General features: G+C 31.4%; 2 protein-coding genes across 4 annotated transcripts; both read left to right on the top strand.

Moving 5' to 3' along the window:
• Window positions 1-3,602: 3,602 nt before the first annotated feature.
• On the top strand, window positions 3,603-4,727 carry LOC123892180. Its single transcript, XM_045941999.1, has one exon. The coding sequence runs from the start codon at window positions 3,603-3,605 to the stop codon at window positions 4,725-4,727; it is 1,125 nt and encodes a 374-aa protein (XP_045797955.1).
• Window positions 4,728-11,327: 6,600 nt separating this feature from the next.
• Window positions 11,328-19,490, top strand: LOC123889826 (protein CUP-SHAPED COTYLEDON 3-like). 3 transcript variants are annotated; one of them, XM_045939329.1, is made up of 5 exons: window positions 11,328-11,504; window positions 11,618-11,793; window positions 14,749-15,014; window positions 18,561-18,983; window positions 19,253-19,490. In XM_045939329.1, exons 2-5 carry the CDS (start codon window positions 11,625-11,627, stop codon window positions 19,331-19,333), a joined length of 939 nt encoding a protein of 312 aa, XP_045795285.1. In that variant the 5' UTR covers window positions 11,328-11,504; window positions 11,618-11,624; the 3' UTR covers window positions 19,334-19,490. The 3 variants fall into 3 exon arrangements, with proteins under 3 accessions (XP_045795285.1, XP_045795284.1, XP_045795286.1); XM_045939328.1 differs by having other exon boundaries at window positions 11,328-11,793; XM_045939330.1 differs by having other exon boundaries at window positions 11,339-11,793; window positions 18,561-19,490.
• The last annotated feature ends 484 nt before the right edge of the window (window positions 19,491-19,974 follow it).

Here is a 19,974-nt window from a genome sequence, read left to right as displayed (position 1 = left end):
ATATTTTACAAAAACGCTTCCATCAAGAGTCGAACACACAACAAGTTGGAAACCGAATAACGCTTTAACCGCTAAGCCAAGTGAACATGTTGTTATTGTATTTGCGTCATGTAATATTTATAAAAGTAGCGTAAACATATTAAATTAATCATCTTCAACCTTCAGCCGGGTCACTCCGACCCGGTTTCAGACCCGCGTTGTACCCGCCTCGATTCCAGTAAACGCAGTAGCTTCAAATCATAACTTCAATTAGATTTTGAATCTCATAATCAATTTTGGATGAAAAATCTTTTTTTTGGTTACACTTTGATGACAAATCTAGACATAGAAGGAAAAGGTGTTTGGAATTGTCAAACTTGATACAAAATAGATTTGAGTTCACTCACCTTTGGGCTACAGATCTGGGGTTTGCTTTTGCAATTATCCACACATCAAAAAAATGAGTTTGCTTCGGTTGTTGTTCAATGAAAATGGAGGATTTGGGGTGGTGAATGATGAACACATGAAGAATGGAGATGAGAGATAATGAGAGAATTTGGACTTTAAAAAAACAAATTAAGAGTTGGATATTAGTTTTATGATTTAAATCTAAATAAAATAAGTTTTAATTATTACAATAATTTTAATTAAAAGAAGGACTAATATGCAATAAGTAAAACTTTCATTAAATGACTCACCATAGACCTTCATTACATACTAAAGCTGATGTGGAATCAGCTATCTTCCTATTGAACAGTTGACCTGACTTCTTTTAAGAAGTCATTTTTTTGACTTCACCCTAGAAACTCCCTTAAACTCATACATGGGACCCCTAAGCACTCTTTCTTGCAATGACAAATTCATTTTAAAGGCCCATAAATCATGCATACGTGGAAAATGACCCATTATTGACATAATTATAAGACAGAGATAGAGCTACATATATTTTAAATATAAAGAAAAATATAATATTAAACTTCATTATTTGTTAGTCTAAAAATTTAGAATATTAATGATGTTTAGTATAATTAAATAGTACACGTAATCAAATTTAGATATTATTCATAATCATTAGTATGTGTTGTCCTCATATAGTGGAGGAAGAACTATAGGATTAAGAGAAACCGCAATGGATAATTGTTTGTCACATGCATGCAATGCAACTCTCTAATTATTAGATAGTTTAGAATTTAGATGATACTACATGTTGTGACAAATATCATTTTTGTCCGCATCTACATTATTATTGCCCTGCTTGCATCCCAGCCTCATCACCCAGCCAGAAACAAATACCAAATAAATAAATCACACATATAATAGAAACTCCAATTTCAATATTTTATAATTAAAATAATAATTGTGAAAATACAAGGTATAGAGTTGGCTTGGATGGTCCTATTCATAAATATGAAGGATGATTTTTTTTTTTTAACTTTATGGTCATAATAATTCAAAGTGTGAAATAAATAAAATTTGATAAAATTCTTTTTTAAGAACTGAACTCGAAGTTTTATGAAACATTCATTCTTAGTGGAGTTTATTGAACAAATTATAAAATGATATTTTTTGTCATTATTATTGATTTTTTTTTTTTTTTTGCTTTTATAAAAAAAGATAGAATCTTAAAAATGGTTTTTAGCAATGGGGAAATGGGATCCACACATATATTTTATAAGTGATCGGGTGATTATTTAGATTCTATGCCAAAGAATGTACATGTGTATATGTTTTGGGTTGAACCCATTTATGTTTAATTAGTATTGGGATATACTGTATTACATTTTTTTTTTTAACTAAATACTGTATTACATCTTATATACTCTATTTTCTTACATTTCTTTGTTATTAAAAAAAATATTTGCAAAAGTATAATCACCAAAAAGAATGCCTTAGCAAAAGGACATTATTATTACAAGCATAAATATGGACAATTAGTGCCTCCAAGGGTATAGTAATTATTAGAATTAGAATTCGCCGTGCTTTTAGATTTTTTGGGTGGAGTACTTTCCGTACTTTTCATTCTTTAGTGGGTTAAGTACCTCTTGTACTGATTTCACTTATTAATATATTGACTTTCTTTGCCGTTAAAAAAAACATGGACAATTAAATGCTTTTGGTGTGTCTGCTTTTTTATTGCGTTTAATTATTATATATAGTTTTTAGTGTTACATATTTTATTTTTCTTAATGGAAAAATATATATTGAGAATAAAAAGAATTTCAAATCAATGGATTCAAAAAGGGGAGTACAAGAAGTCTAAGAACTCTAAAGAAAAGAGATACAAGAATACAAGAGGGAAAGAAAAGAAAGATATCACCAAAGAAAATGAGCAAAATTAAAGAAGGTCTATCATACTCCACATCCACCAAGATTAAGGCTCACTACGACACAACACTCTAATGACTTCGGTACAAAAAATGTTGCATCTTTCATTCATATAAAGAGCAGGTGTGCCCATGATTTTTGTCATATATCATCTCAAAGAAAGAAGTTTCACCCTATCAATCAGATATCCAACATACGACATTCTTCCTACAAAAATTAAGTGATTTCTAAAAATCCAGATTAACTGCATTATTGCCCCAAGCGCAATGTTATATATAGTTTCTAATTTTATGAATTGTTTTTGTTACAATGAAACTCAACTGATTTTTAAAACAAATTAATTAAAATTTTAAACAATATTTTAAAAACGATAAAATTATCAACAAAATAATTTAAATAACTTGTATAATTGAAAGAAAAAAAAAAGCACAACACCAAAATTAAGTGTTCTATTTATATAGAGGTATAGATTATTATTATTATTATTATGTCTTTCAAATTAAATAATATAAGGGCCAAATTAGAGTCCCCACATAAGAAAGAAATTAGCTAAGTAACCCCACAGTCACACCCTACAAATGCATACATCATTTCAAAACTATCAATCTGTGATAGAGGATGGAACAGATGGGACTTGCAAGTTTATGATTGGCATTAAATTCTACTTCCAGCTACTATTAATTATTTCTTCTGTTTTATTTATAAAGAGCTGTCCATGTTCAACTTTGTGCTACCTCAGCTTCAAAGAGTTTATGATCAAATACTACCTCACGTGTTTCCCTAACTGATCAAATCTAGTGGTAGTTTTTTTTTTTTTTGACAAAAAATCTAGTTGTATTGTACTACCATGAATCCATTAATAATTAATTTAATTACCAAACTATATGGGTGTATATACTATATATAACTATAGTTTGTGATTGACTACATTATGAAGCTATATTTTGCTAACATACAAGTAGATCAAACAAAAAATGCTACATGTTAAAGGAAAGTTGGATTAAAGTACATAAATGCAAAAACGACGAAAAACGTGATTTTGGGATGATCTATAAGTAAGAATCTCTATTCAATGTACCCTAAGATAAAATAAAATATGAAATATATGTAACTTAATTAATTAATGACCTAAGATGTTTATTATAATGTACCAAAAATATACGCAATGCATAGTTTAGTAGTAGTTGCTAATTAAGCTGAGCGAGAAACTTAATTAATTAATCATCGGAAAAATTCTTATAATTTGTTAGCAGAGTGGTTACGGGGCTCTGCTAGGGCTACGGGGCAAATTCTTAATCATGGGCGACGATCATGAATGGCAGACTGTCAACAGGAATAGAAGATCGAAACAACATCCCAAAACTGATATAGCAACACTATCAAGGAATGGCAAACTAAATAATGCAAATCTAATTTCTTATTTCTTCACTGAAATTCCAGATAGTTTTAATGCAAAGGCGATGCTCAATATTTTTCAAAAGTATGGAAGCATTATTGAAGTAGTGATACCGGCGAAAAGAGACAAAGGTGGGAGAAGATTTGGTTTTGCTCGCTTTGAAAACGTAAGAGATACCCGTCTATTTGGAGTGAAATTGGATAATATTATTATTGGCAGAGATAAAATAAGGGTGAATCTTTCAAGATTTGAAAGAAAATTTGAATCTCCAAGGCGTGTACAAAGAAATGAGGGCACGCTAAAACAAGCCAATGATAATGGAAAATTCAATGACAATCACAGGAAGGATGATGTAGGTAACCGCTCTTATGCTAATGTAGCGCGTTATGATGGGGCAGATAGACAACAAGAAGGCAATAATCAGGTCTCTTTGTCTTATGTTTCGGACAAGAAAGATTTGCAGCAGTTAAAGAAATCGTTTGTTGGGGAAATAGTGAACCCGGGAACGACTTATAATATTCAAGAAGTGTTCCATATGCAGGGGTATTTCGGAGTTAAGATTACTCCTTTAGGAGCAAACCTGGCTCTCCTAGAAGGCCAAGAAGAGGGGGAGGTGCAGGCACTCATGGAAGATGCCAGAGAATGGATGGAACAATGGTTCAAGGAGGTGCGGCCTTGGAATGCTAAGGAGATTGATCTGGAAAGATTAGTTTGGTTGCGAGTTTATGGCATTCTGGCACATGCGTGGAATGATGCTTTCTTCACCTTGATCTCAAAACCATGGGGGCATTTTATCAATGCTGATGACGGCACGAATAAAAAAATATCAATGGATGTGGCGCGACTTTTGATTCGCACTTCTGGGCAAAGGGTGGTGGACGAATTCATTGATGTGAAGATAGACGGAGACATCTTTCATATCCGTGTTATCGAAGATTCGTATGGTCCGATGAGAATTATGGTGCACCAACCGAATAGTCGTGAAGGCAGAGACGAAGACAGCGATAGCTCAGAGGAAGAAGAATGACTTTTTCCAGTAATGGAGGAGGTGGAGGAGATGGAGGTGGAGAGAGAGGAAGAGGAGGTGGCGGTGGAGAGAGAAAAAGTGGAGGAAAATTTATTAGCATTAATTCCTCATAATAATGCTAATAATGAATTAAATTCTGTTACAAACAATGAGTTGGAAGGGAGTCATTTTAGGATGGATAGAGTTGGTGAGTCAACTAATCTTAGCATTGAAGATAATTTGAATTTGAGCCACTCAAATAGTAGAATTTCTGATAGAGGTAGTGGGGCTGCGAAGGATCTTAAGGCTTGTAACACTGGAGATATGTTGGGCCGGGAGGAGGGAGTAGATGGGCCAGCAAATTCTAGTAATACATGCCAAGAGACTACAGGGGGTGTGAATAGCAGAGTTAATAATAATTCTAACGGTTTGGATTACAATTCATCCAAATTGAATGAAAGTGGAAAATGAGGTAAGAATGAAGTAAAGGGGGGTGGTAGTATGCAGGGACCAACTGTTAAAAAAATCTTGGTGGCAACGGGTCCAAGGCCCATTACTCATAAACAATCTAACGATCAACAATCAACGGGTCCTGCAGCTGTTCTTCATCGAAACACAGCAATTCCTAAATCAAAAAAAATCCCAATTCCTTTTTCTTCCTCGAGGAAACAAGATCATGCGGAATCTAGTTTGAAGATGCGATCGACTAACCCATCCAAATCTCTTGGCCGATCGATTCCGAATTCATCAGGGAAAGAAGCAAACGCAATTCTTCCTTCATCAGAGCGTTCTTCCGCAGCAGCTTTGGAAACTTGTGATCGCAATCCAGTGGGCAGGTACAAACCTTTGAAAAAGATGGAAAATTTGTTATCTTCAGCTGGTTCTATACTTTGTTGCAGTTCACTCAAATCATCAGATATTAGGAATTGTAATCAAAGATTCATGGATGGACACAACAATGAGGTTGCGTCTAAGGTTTGGCAAGGAGTGTCAGAACTAGGGGTGGAAGGTGATGAGGATGAAGAGAGATATGTGCAGAGGATTCTTATTAACGAAAAAGTAGAAGAAGAAGCACGGAGGTTGAGGTTGAGGGAGCAACAAAAACAAGGTCATCTATGAAGATTTTATCGCTCAATATGCGTGGGTGGGGTAACACAGCAAAACGTAGAAGATTGAGTTCGCTTATTTAGTCAGGTGCGTTTGAATTGTGTTTACTGCAAGAAACAAAACGAATTGATTTTGATGATTATATGATTTTCAATCTTTGGGGTCATAATGAAGTAGATTGGATAGCTAAAGAATCTAGAGGTTTGTCGGGAGGGATATTATCGGTATGGAAGAGAGATTTATTCAAACTCCGTTATAGTTTCACAGGAACGGGGTTTTTAGGGGCTTGTGTAGAGTGGAAGGAGTCTCTGGTATACATAGTGAACATTTACTCACCATGTAGTATGGCTGGAAAAAGAAAATTGTGGGATGAATTGTTAGCCTTTAAGTTGAATAATGAGAAATGTGAATGGGTGCTAGGAGGTGACTTTAACGCAATTTTGAAGTCGGGTGAAAGAAGAGGCAACAATGGAGGAGGTGTTCACAATGAGAGGGTGGAATTCAATATGTTTATTGATTGTATGGAAGTGATTGATGTCCCTGTAGCAGGGAAGAAATTCTCTTGGTTTAGTGGGGACGGTCAATCTATGAGTAGACTAGACCGTTTTTTATTGTCGGAAGGTTTTATTGAAAAAGGTGGAGTATCTGGACAATGGATTGGTAACCGCGATATATCCGATCATTGTCCTATATGGCTCATGTGTGATAACATTGATTGGGGGCCTAAGCCGTTTAAATTCAACAATTGCTGGACGGAACATCCGGATTTCAATTCTTTTGTGACAAATTTGTGGAGGAATCTGAACATCACTGGGAAAAAAGCTTTTGTGATTAAGGAAAAGTTGAAAAAGTTGAAAGAGGGGCTGAGAGTTTGGAATAAGGAGGTATTTGGCATACTTGACTTAAACATTGAGAAAACAGTGAATGAGTTGAATGAGATGGAGGGTATGTTTGCAAGCAGGGGGATGATACCAAATACGGCTAATTCTAAGGTAATCAATCAGAAGTTCTGGGAATTGCTCAATTATAAGGAAAGTTTGATTAAACAAAAGTCAAGGGTGAAATGGATTCAGGAAGGAGATTCAAACTCTCGATTCTTTCATGCTAGTATCAATGGTAGAAGAAGAAGAAATCAGTTGGCAGTTTTGAAGAAGGGTGATGAGTGGATACACGGGGTGGAGAGTATTAAAAAAGAAGTGAAGGATCATTTCTCTACTTTCTTTACAGAGGATTGGAATAATAGACCTTTTCTACATGGTATTAATTTCAATTCCTTATCTGAAGCGGATAATGCTATCTTGTTAGAACCGTTTACGGAAGAAGAAGTTAAGGAGACAATATGGAGCTGCGATGGTAATAAGAGCCCGGGACCTGACGGGTTTAATTTTAACTTCTTAAAATCGTGTTGGACAACGGTGAAATCAGATATTATGGAATTTTTGCGCGAGTTTTATGACAATGTTGTTTTACCTAAAGCTATTACATCCTCTTTTCTGACTCTTATACCAAAAAAAGATCATCCAGAATCTCTGGGTGATTATCGGCCTATTTGTCTCATAGGCTGCCTTTACAAGATTTTGTCCAAGTTATTGGCTTCCAGATTGAAAAGAGTAATGGGTAAACTAATATCTCCTTGTCAGTCAGCTTTTCTACCCACAAGACAAATTTTGGATGGTGTGGTAGTACTGAACGAGATCATTGATCTAGCTAAGAGGCGAAAGGACAGTTGCATGCTTTTTAAGGTAGATTTTGAAAAGGCATATGATAACATTAATTGGATTTTTTTTGGAGCGTATGATGATCAAAATGGGGTTTGCTGAAGGATGGATGAAGTGGATTCGAGCCTGCATTTTCAATAGTTCGATGTCGGTTTTAGTTAACGGTAGCCCAACTGAAGACTTCAAAGTGTGCAAAGGGTTACGTCAAGGTGATCCCCTTTCTCCATTCTTGTTTTTAATTGTAGCCGAGGGCTTAACAGGCATGGTGCAAAGGGCGGTAGAAATTGGTAAATTCCAAGGATACAAAGTTAGTGATTCAATACAATTTCAGATTCTTCAATTCGCGGATGATACAATTCTGGTAGGGGAAGGATCTTGGAACAATTTGTGGACTTTTAAAACTGTGTTGAGGGGGTTTGAATTGGTGTCCGGGCTGAAAATAAACTTTGTCAAGAGTAAATTATATGGTATTAATGTTGATGAAAGGTTTCTCTCTGCTGGTTCATCATTTCTATCATGCTGTTCCGATACTATTCCTTTCAAATTTCTTGGAATTCCGGTGGGGGCTAATCCTAGGCGAAGAGAGACATGGAGACCGGTGGTAGATGCTATGAATACGAGATTAAGTAGTTGGAGGGGGCGACAATTGTCTTATGGTGGCAGAATTGTGTTAATAAATTCAGTGTTGGCAAGCTTACCTTTGTATTTCTTCTCTTTCTTTAAAGCTCCAAAGTGTGTAATCAAGAATTTGGTAAGGATTCAAAGGAATTTCTTGTGGGGTGGGGGAATAGAAGATAAAAAGTTATGTTGGGTAAAATGGGAACATGTGTGTCTACCTAAAGAACAAGGTGGTTTAGGAGTAAAAAACTTAGAACTATTCAATGTGGCTTTGCTTAGCAAGTGGAAATGGAGAGGTATTACTGAAAAAGATGCAGTTTGGTATGATCTGCTGCATTATAGATATGGATTTCTGCCTTCTGTTTTACTGTACAAGGACATAAAATCAGTTGGTTCTAAGGATTCTTTATGGTGGAGGGATGTGATTAGCGCGGGGGAGTCGCTGAAGCCCGGATGGTTCAGATTGAATACCAGCTGTGTAGTAGGTAACGGTACAGATGTAAGTTTTTGGAATACCAAATGGTGTGGTAATTCTTCTTTTGACGACTTATTTCCTAACCTGTTTAAAAAAGAGCTGTGGCAGAATTCTGTTATAGCAGACAAACTTATCAATGGCAGTGAGGGATTGGTGTGGCGGTGGGAATGGCGCGATGTGTTATCTCACTTGGAAGAACAGAATCTGAATGAGCTCAAGGATATGTTGATTGGCATAAACTTAAACTCGAATAACAAGGACAGATGGCGATGGATTGTCGGTGATGAAGGTTTGTTTTCGGTTAAGTCGTGCTATATATCTCTGTTAAAAGGTGGAACAGCGACTGCTTTTCAGCCGAATTTGCTATTAGCTATTAAAAAGCTTTGGAGAAACGATGTGCCTTCAAAGGTGAGTGTTTTCGGGTGGAGATTATTATTGGAGAAATTACCAACGCGGGATGCTTTAGCTTCTAAAGGTATTATTACAAATCCACATGAATTATCTTGTGTGTTTTGCTTTAGACATTTAGAGAACTGCTGCCACTTATTTTACAATTGTACTTTCACTAAAATGGTTTGGAGTGCAATCTCCAATTGGATGGGCTGCAATTTTCTGGTGGGTGAGACAGTCTTGAATCATTTCCTTTCGTGTGGTGACATTATCAAATCAAAGAAAGGTAGACGTGTTCGACATTTGATTTGGTTAAGTACTAATTGGAGTATTTGGAGATTGAGAAACAATATTATTTTTCGAGGGGCGGTGGCGAATGTGTCCGAGCTGGTTGACAATATCATGGCGATCTCGTGGTTTTGGTTTAGTGGTCGGGCTGGTATTAAGTCTGCTCATTCTTACTCCGATTGGTGCACTAATGCTTTATTTTGTTTAAACAATTATTAATGTTTTGCTATGTATTGTAAGGGTTTGAGTACCCATTGTACTCACTTATAATACAATTTTGCTTATAAAAAAAAAAAAAAAGATATCTATAGATCTAGTAAATCAAAGCTAGGAAAAGTTTAGACTAAGAGGTCTCCAAGCTAGCTCAACGTTTTGGACAAAATAATGCCCCAAAACAAAAACTATACTTTGTACTAGGGACATTTGATGTTGATTGATCGTTCAAAGTCGCTGGTAAAGACAATTTATCATTACAACATTATTGGTTGGATATGTTCATTGGATTTGGATTTTAGTTTTAGATATATAGTCTCAAGATAAATCTTACATTTTAACCATTTATATAATTTATTTTGAGTATATAGGACCAATGTTGGTATGTAAGATAATATTGTTTGATCTTAATAATTTTTTTATATATATCAACATTTTATTTTTTTAATAATAGAAAATTAAAAGTATTAACATATGTGCAATATTCAACCGTAATACTTATTTTGGAACAAACAAAGTATATAAACCGTATAAAAATCAGACAATTCATGTATTAAATAGAATTTTATATATACCGTAAAAGATATATCTAAAATACTAATGTTGAATCTCTAATCTTTATTTAGTGATCCTTGCGAAAAACACGTTGATTGCATTTACCTCATCTATCACTCCTATTTAATTAATTGATTAACTTGGTCAGAGTCCTTCTCCCTCTTGCTATTTGATCCTTTTAACTTTTTTACTTTTATCATAAAACTTTTGGTTCTTTTAAGGTATATATATTCATACTGCTGTTTATGATGAACTTGTAGTTGCTATGAGAGCTATTGAAATAGCTCATGACAAGATTAGGATCGCATTTAGATGGAATGCGACTCTAAGTTGGTAGTCGAAGCTTTCCCTAAATATCATATTGTTCCATGGATGCGCTTTGCACAAGGTGGAAAAATTGTATCATATTTGCTCTCTTATGAAATTTTATGTCTCTCATGTTTATAGAGAAGATAACCATTGCGCAAATAAATTTATAGGATTTAGTCTTATTAACTTAGGTGATCATTGGTGGGATGATGTTCCTTCTTTTATTGTTGATGATTTTCACAAATCATATGACTTTGGTATCTCATAGATTTGCTTAAGTTTTTATTTTATTGAGTTTTGGCCTAATCTCTCCAAATTATATCTTTTGATCTTTATTTTATTCAATAAATTTGGTTTGTGGTGATGCAAAGAATTAATGTTATTTAAGGTACCAACATAGTTGAGAGGTTACTCATTCACAATGATATTGTGCACCTCACTAATCTTAGGATGATTTAATAAAGTTTTTACAATTTTTTTTCATTTACCCTCTAACTCTTAGGAAAAGAGAACCTTGATAATTCAGAATTCGATCGCGAATTAAATAAAGTTTAACTAAAATGTATTTCCACCAAATATTAAAGTGAAATTTTCTCAAACAATTTGTCCTAGATGGATCACATTAACTACTTAATCAAAATTCTTAAAACTTGGCATGAATGAGACCATAGACAATTGTTAATAATTATATATATTAACCCAAGTTGAGTAATTCATAGGCTTGGGAGGTTTTGTTTTCTTTCTAAAAGGTTATTAATCAGTTAATTATCTTTAGATAATAGTTTCTCCTCTAAATAATGAAAGAAAAGTAACATTTTAATAATAAAAGTGAAAAAGGGCATTTTGGAGTGTTTGTTTGTATATATCTCTCATATAGTTACATTACATAATAAGTTAGTTGTTCTCCCCTTATTTGTTAGAAGAGATTTCTTCTAACTTTAGTTAATCTTGAAACTTCCTACTCTAACTAACCATTTACACAACACAAGCATGCCCCTTCTAAAATATTGTATAGTTAACAAAATTCTAATTAAATTGACAAACAACTTTCTTTATCTTCCTAACTATATATAAATACAAGGTACCAACCTTTCTGCCTACACCTTAATATTTCAAAATACCAAAGTATGATTAATTCTCTCTAAGTTTCTCAATTATATACATTATCCACATTCCTTTCTTTATACAACTCTAATCTTCATTAAATTTCCTTCTTTTTTATTTTATTATTTCTTTAGCAAAAACATGGGTTTGAGAGACATAGGAGCTTCACTACCTCCTGGATTTAGATTTTATCCAAGTGATGAAGAATTGGTTTGTCACTATCTTTACAAAAAGATCACAAATGAGGAAGTTCTTAAGGGTACTTTGATTGAAATTGATCTTCACATATGTGAACCATGGCAACTTCCTGGTATATATATTATTTTAATTATGTATATATTTATTTTTTTTAATTAATTATCTAAATTATCTTCATTTTTTTTTATTTTTTTTATCTTCTTATATCATGATATATCTTGTTATAGTTTTAATTTTGTTTGATTGAATTTATGGAAGATCTATTTTGTTTGTCACTACTACTACATGATCTCTTCTCATTTCATTTGTTGTTTTCCTTTTGTTTGTGTCTTAATTTGTTAAAAGAAATTAATATAGTATATACTATATAGTAACTTCAAATTAATCATAAAAAACATATAAGATATTAATGTTTCTTCATCATATACCTATGTTGTATCTATATGTTGTTGTGTTGTCATCCTTCATGAATCTGCTTCCATTCATGAATACTCTGCCTCTCTATCACTAAATAAAATAATAATTTTTTTAATTTTAATAATTAATGTATTATTATTAATTAATAAAAACATATACTCGATTAATTAATTGATGTGGATTTGTTGGTATAATTATTTTTGCCTTTTCTACATTAATGAAGATGCAAATGATGTTTTATTTTTCTACACGGTTTCTTTTCTGTCTTTTACCTTTATGTGTTCAATTCCCTTCTTTTCCAAACAATTTTCTTCTTCCAGTTAAAATGGATTAAAAAAGTAATTAATTTATGAAGATAATATTTATCCTTTTGAAGTAAAAAAAAAAAAAATACAAAGTAAAAGACAACAAATAGTTAATAATTACTTTAATTTAATTCAAGAGCATCATCAATACATTATGGAATAATAATACATGATATAAAAGTTTCTTCAATTTGCACTAGCAAAGAATCAAAATATACAAGTACTATGCACCATACATATAATATAATATATATTTTTATTATTCTTATTTCTTAAGATGATAATAACCTCTCATACTACAAAGTTCTGGTGACAGTGTATACTATATATACACAAAATAATTCCTATCATTGCAGCAAAGATTCCTTTGTATTTCTTCATATAAAAAACGTTCTTACTTTTTTCTACATCACGAGTCAGAGCCGTATTTTTAGAATATCACCATATATATAGATTTTTATTTATTAATTTAAGAAAATGTTTTTTTTAACGTATTAATTTAAGAAAATGTTAAAGAGTGTCTTCAATGCATTCTTTAAGCATTTTAAATAGTAAATTTTATAATTTTTTTATGAAAATATATATTTAAACTCAAGTATAAAAAATTGAAATATTTTATTTTTTTGAATAAATAGTTTCTTTAAATGGAATATTTAGGGTCTGTTTGGTTCTATGAAAAGAAAGTGGAAGAAAAAAAATTACGTAAATCAATTCACGAACTTAGACTAAAGTTAGTCTAAATTTATGCATTGATTTGCGTAACTTTCTTTCCTCCCATTTTCTTTCCATAGAACCAAACAAATCATTAAAGAATGCTCGGAGCTCGTTAGCAACATCCACTAATTTATTATAGGTTGATTGGTAATTTGGTACTTAATTTGTTTGTTTGTGATTGCTATTAGTTGCAGGAGCATATAAATGAATTCTCTTGGGATTTATTTAATTGAAATGAATTTTTCTTAATTAATTATTAATTTGTGTATATGATTAGTGTGTTCCTTTAATTTTACGTTTAAAATATACTAGTATATAAATTTTTGGCAACTATTATTATTTAATTGAACAAAGTTGACAAAGTAACACATTTTTCATGAAGCAATCAACACTGCTGTCTTTAACTAACAGTATATATAACTAAATATAAACACATACGTGTAAGAATATACATACGCATTGAGTTAACTTTCTTTTGATGTATGACTCTCTATCTAGATATGATTATGACTCATTATCATTCATATTATGTTTAATATGTCATTATTGGTGTCCCCTCATGATGAAATATAAGAAAATTAACCAATTCTTATAAGAAAAATTATTTTTTACATCACAATTTTAAATTTGGGTTCCTACAATCCATTTCTTGAGGCATTTGAGGTCTTTCTTTTATTGTCTAGTAGTCTAATGGTTAAAATTTTACCTTTTAAGATGAAGAAGTGAAAGTGTTGAAGTTCGAATTCTGGTTAAAATTTTATCCTTATCAACTGAGTTTCTATCATAGTTGGATGGTTAAAAAATTATAGATTTAATTTTTTTTTATAATTCAAAAAATTGAGCTTAAATATTTGATAGTAATAAGTGTTAAATATGCATAAATCTCGTCCATAAAAGTTAGCTCAAAATGTGAGATCAGAGCTCGAACACATGTATACACTCAATAGTTCGGGAACATGATTAATGTGAGACTCCAACAATTTCAACATCCATCCTCATGTCTAGCGTCTGAGTCTTATTCTCACATTACAATCATTAACCTGATTCTGAGTCTGGGAATATGAGCAATGTGAGATTCCAAACAATTTCAACACACATCTTCACGTCTAACATGAGCCTGAGTACTATTCTCACATTGCAATCTTTAGCCCGATTCTGATATCATGTTAAATGAATTTAAATCTCATATTATTTATACACTCAACCATCTGACAACCTGAATAATGTGAAACTCTAAAAAACTTCACTAATAAGGAGGGAAAGGAAAAAAGGCTATGCATATATATAGCAAATAGAGTACCTTGGAGGCTTAAAACTTGCAAATTGTAACCACCGATTGATGTCATGAAACACCATGTTGGTGTCAGCTTTGTCTAGTAATATTAGGAACTTCAAAAAATTGATGTCATAATGAAGAAGAAGACATGTGATTCCAACACACACACACACAAGTCACATAAGACAATAATTATTTCCAAAATTGAATCAACTAGACAATATTAATTGCATATACTATTATACCTTACCTTAGTCACGTGTTGTCTATTTATTTAGTACTATATTTATTGTTGGTACATTAAAAATTGACCCATCATTCATGTGTTGATTATAACATGCAATATTCCATGCAGAGGTGGCAAAGCTAAATGCAAATGAATGGTATTTCTTTAGCTTTAGGGACCGTAAATATGCAACTGGATTTAGAACAAATAGAGCAACTATATCTGGGTATTGGAAAGCAACTGGAAAAGATCGTATGGTGTTAGATCCAATCACTCAAGAGGTTGTAGGAATGAGAAAGACATTGGTGTTCTATAAGAATAGAGCTCCAAATGGTATCAAAACAGGATGGATTATGCATGAATTTCGTTTGGAGACACCACATATGCCTCCTAAGGTTAGTTAATTTACTAGCTAAATGTATTTTTTTTATAATTTATTTTATGATACTTTTTTAAATTTAATTTTTGAAATGGTATATACCTTATAAGTTATATCGAATAAAAATATAAGTAGTTTGAATTTCAGATTATCAATATCATTTTTCCTAAAAATTGGATGATTAATTGGGAGCGTACGCGGGTTGGGTTGATTTTATAGCCGAATCTACTATCCGGCTCGATTAAAGTTAAGTAAGTTGGGATGGATATAAAACTCGTATTATATGTTAAACATAATCTGTCCCAACCCAACGGTTAGTGGGTTAGGTTGGATTGGGTCAACGGTTCATTACATATAATTGTTTTAAACAATTCTTTAAAAAAAATACAGTTCATTTTATTTCATGAAAATTTTAACATGTATACCATATTTTACTATTTAACATTTGGACAGTTTTAATAAAAAAAAAATATATTTGGACAGTTGAAATTACAAGAAATACCTTAAACATAATCAAAATTTAAGATTTTAAAAACATAAAATTATTAAACTAGCTATATCATAAAAAATAATGAATGCAAGTTTTTGTTTTTAAAGTGGGGGGCTGGATTCGCGGATTTATGGATTTAAAATTATAAACCCATTCTCCGAACCAAACTACTTTGGATTTGAACGGATTGACTCGAATTGGACCCGCACTTGAACAAGTTCGGGTAAAATATGCGGATTAGATTGAGTTGGATCACTGGATTAAACGGGTTACCTTTACTCGTGAACACCCCAAATTAAGAGGAAAAAAACCGCATAAATCTTGCATTAATTTCATATAACATGAAAAGAGTTTATTCAATCTAAAAAAAATAGAGTTTATTGAGAAAACTCAAATTTCACAATGAAAAGAGATAAGACATAAAATTAGTCTATATAGAACGGGATACTCATCTTACAAATTGATTCTTTTTTTAAAAAAAACACAAATTGATTCATTTAAAATGGTGTAAATCTAATATAGAAACATAATATTTTACTACCGTTGTCCATCTAGGTCACACACCACAACATAAAAACATAAAACAAAGTTAGGCATTTATAAAGACCGATTTTCTTTGTACAAGAAAAAAACGATTTTCTTTATTTTAATAGATGAGTTTTATTAGGTTTAATATAAAATTTTAATAGGATACTGTCAAAAAAATATATATAAAAATTTAATAGGAGACCTTCACATAAATATTTTATTTTATAGAATTGAATTAGACTCAAATTCAATTAAGATAACATGACAGCCCATCATATATCTATCGGACCACATACCAAGCCCAATTTTATAATATTGACCATGATTAAAATAAAAGAGTTAAAGAGTAAAGAGGTAAGAGTGATTTAAAGTTTGATTATCACATCATCAAGTGTGAGTCTTTCGATGTTCATGATTCATTACCACTTATTTATTGCTCTCAACTGGACTCTGATACCATTTTTGGGTCTTTCAAGATGGAGCATCACTTGGTTTGATCAACACATTGGATATTGAGCAACCACACAATTGACTCTAACACTACATATTCACCCAAAACCTTAAAGCATTGAGTTTATAGATTCTTTCACTTGTAGACTGCTCAACCTCAAATTTTTCAAACAATGTGGAACTTAACTCACACTTTGATAGATCTCAACAGTACTTAGACGACAAAATTATAGAGAAAAAAAGTTAAATATTTGTAAAAATCACTTATTCAAATAAAAAATAATAATAATAATAATAATACAAATGGGTTATATTCGAAATCCAAAAAATAACTCAAATAGAAGAAAGAAAAATAATGTTAGAGAGAAAGTGTAGCTTTCCAAATAATTGAAAATATTCAACAACATGCATGATGTGATGATGTAAAGAAATAAAATTCACAAAAGTAATTAATCTCATTAGCAAGTTTCACATACAATTTCTGTTATATAAGAAAACTACATATATTAGTTTTTTCTCATTATTAATTCTTTGATTTTAAAGAAGATGACTCTAATAATTTAGAGCTTCCTTGCGACATAAGTAAGAGTTTTGGTTGGTTACCTTTAGCAAAACTAACTTGAAACTTAAATTCTTTTCATAAAAATCCAAAATTTATATCTATATTAAAATAATTAAATATAAATTAACAATGACATGAATCACATGATGATAGTACCTGCCAATCAAAATCCAGTATTCACCATGAAAATATTTAAGTCATGTTGCCCACAAATAATTAAGTTTAATTTAAAAAGAATTACTAGTACAAAATCAATATATTTAAGGAAGAAAAAAACAATATTATTTGGTACCACACTATATATATGAGAACTTAATTTCAACATATTCATACAGGTTGCCATATTTTTTATTTTTTATTTTTGTAAAAAGCTATATTCTTATTCTAACTTATAAGCGAGAGAATTTTTCAATCTTATTTTTGGTTCGATCCCCTGCAACTGCATTTAGGAGGGGACTGAAACCACTTGATGTCAGAACTCGCCCCAAATTCTGGACTACTAGGGCCCTCTTCTCCTAGAAACCAGAGGGTGAAAACCAATAATAATAATAATAATAATTTTTTGTAAAATTTTAAATAGAAAAAATGTAATAATTATTGAGTAGATCGACAAGAATCTGTTAAATTTACTTAAATTCCATGAGTGTGTTTAAAATAGACTTCTAAAAATTGGTTCAAAAGTAGCTAGAGTGCTAGACAATTATCATTTCTAGTAAAAAATAAATTTTAAATTAATAAAAAAATAGAAAATAAAAGTAATATTTTATTAAAATTTACTATAAATAGTATAACCAACCTTTGAAGTGAGTTCATATTAGACAATCCCAAATTCTTTAATCACTTAAATATGTTTATGAAACAATTGTTTTTTTTTTTTTGACAGCTTCTATGAAACAAATTCATCTATACATAAAATTCTAAGTTTTTAATTTTGCTTCTGTCAAAACAACATTAAATTTGCTTATGTAAAAAAAAGTTACTAAGTTATGGTGAAGTATTTTTATTTCAATTTTTTTACGGTTTTATTTCAAATTTATCTTTTATTTCTAATTTAGTTTTTTGCTTAATCAAATAATTAAATTTAATAATTTAGTTCTTATTTTAAATTGAATCAAAATTCAAATTGACCTAAATTTTATACGATTTTCCATCGACCTTGTAATCTAGTCAATCCTACATCTAGAATTTCTTGATGCGTGTGGCGAAACTATAAGAGTGTTAACAAAAGTTGATATCAGTGATTGAAAATCCTTTTTCGCCAAAGGTTAACATTGGTTCGAATGAATAAAGTGATTACTTGTACAAAATCATAGCTCAAATTGTAAATATGAAAATTATTAAGTTGAATATTTGTGGTGTTCTGAATTCAAACTCAGAATCTCTCATTTATGTATGTGAATTTCATGTGATATTAACATTCTATTTGCCGTGTATTTTTGGTTTGGATGAAGTTTATTTTATGTGTATATTTTGTTGTTGACATACTAGTATAATTTTGTTAATTAGGTCAAATTTTTGTTAATTAATTACAGGAGGACTGGGTGTTGTGTAGAGTCTTTCACAAAAGCAAAGAAGAAGACAACAATTCCAAACTCAACACACAACAACAACTCATGTATGAGACAACAACACCTCCATCCCTAACTTTGTCGTCATCATCTCCAACAAATTACCAAACTATCCCTATTACCTATAACCGAATTGATTCTTTTTCTTCATCTATGACAACACTTCATCATTTTAATCCAAACCAAAACAATACTTCTTCCATCATGAATAATCTCCTTGATCACTATTCACGTGAAACAAATAATCCAAATAATAATAATAGTATTGTTACTCAAATTAGTTCCAAAGGTGATGATGGATATGGATTCTTGTGGAACATGGATTTGGAAGAAAATAGCCTAGTAGAAGATGATATGGCTTCAAACTTGGATGCAATAAGATTTGAGGTTGATAATAATAATATGGTCATAATATAAAAAGACATATGGATATATACTCCTGCCGTCTCAAAAATAAAAAGAAAAATTGGTCAACAAAAATCGATGTATTTAGTGTAAATTTAAACTAAATATATTAATTTTTAATGACGATTTTTTATTTATATTTTGATACGGGAGAATATATGTATATGTACATTTATTATAAGGTTCTTTATATCTCATAAACTTTCAAAATTCATTTATTTGTGAATGTATTTATGGTGTTTTGCTTTTAGGGGCAAAGGGCACGTGCTAGATTGGGATTTGATGTTTCAATATTGTGGGGGTATATATATATATGTATTAAGAGGATATAATAGTGTGGTCATTAGTTAGGCTTTTCTTAATCACTATGATTATGATTTCTTAAGTATATTATTGTGTCGGGGGATATATGCACACATAGGCCATTAATATATCTCTTTGTATTGTCGAATATTTGTAATAATAGTATAATGTTTATATTTCGTGTTATTTTCATCATTATTTCGTTGCCTAAATAAAAAATCATCATTATTCCATTCAATGTCCTTGTGAGATTGAAACTTTCACATGGCTAGTTAGTTTTTTTTCGTTATAATTACTGAAAATTTTATTAATGAGAGTGGTCATCTAAACTCATTGAGATACAATTAAACTCTTTGAAGGCAAGAGAGTAGACTATTCCACCAATCTAAAAAGCTAAAAAAAAAATCTACTAAATTTCCGATTAATAAACCGAAACGAAGAAATCTTGGGCCGGCCTGCAACATGTGCAAGGTGCTCTATAAGCTTTTCTCTACTCCAACCCTCAGGGAACCAACTGAGGCGGCAAGACAGAAAATTAATTTCCAGATTTCCTTTGCCAAAGGAGCATAGGGAAGGTAGGAAAAGCCAAATCCGATATACCCACCCGAACTCAAACCAAGTCAACGGGCAAAACCTGAGTTGACTGAGTTTGTGTTAGGTGACACCCGAA

Source organism: Trifolium pratense, linkage group LG6 (assembly GCF_020283565.1).
Source record: "Trifolium pratense cultivar HEN17-A07 linkage group LG6, ARS_RC_1.1, whole genome shotgun sequence".
NCBI classification, from domain to species: Eukaryota; Viridiplantae; Streptophyta; class Magnoliopsida; order Fabales; family Fabaceae; genus Trifolium; species Trifolium pratense.
Note: the sequence above shows the minus strand (reverse complement) of the source record. Positions and strands in the feature narration are given on the sequence as shown.

Coding starts and splice junctions, on each gene's coding strand:
- LOC123892180 (XM_045941999.1), top strand. CDS start 3,603: ATGGGCGACGATCATGAATGGCAGACTGTCAACAGGAATAGAAGATCG.
- LOC123889826 (XM_045939329.1), top strand. CDS start 11,625: ATGGGTTTGAGAGACATAGGAGCTTCACTACCTCCTGGATTTAGATTT. Junction 15,015..18,560: donor CACCACATATGCCTCCTAAG/GTTAGTTAATTT, acceptor AATTAATTACAG/GAGGACTGGGTGTTGTGTAG. Junction 18,984..19,252: donor TGGATGCAATAAGATTTGAG/GTTGATAATAAT, acceptor TTTTGCTTTTAG/GGGCAAAGGGCACGTGCTAG.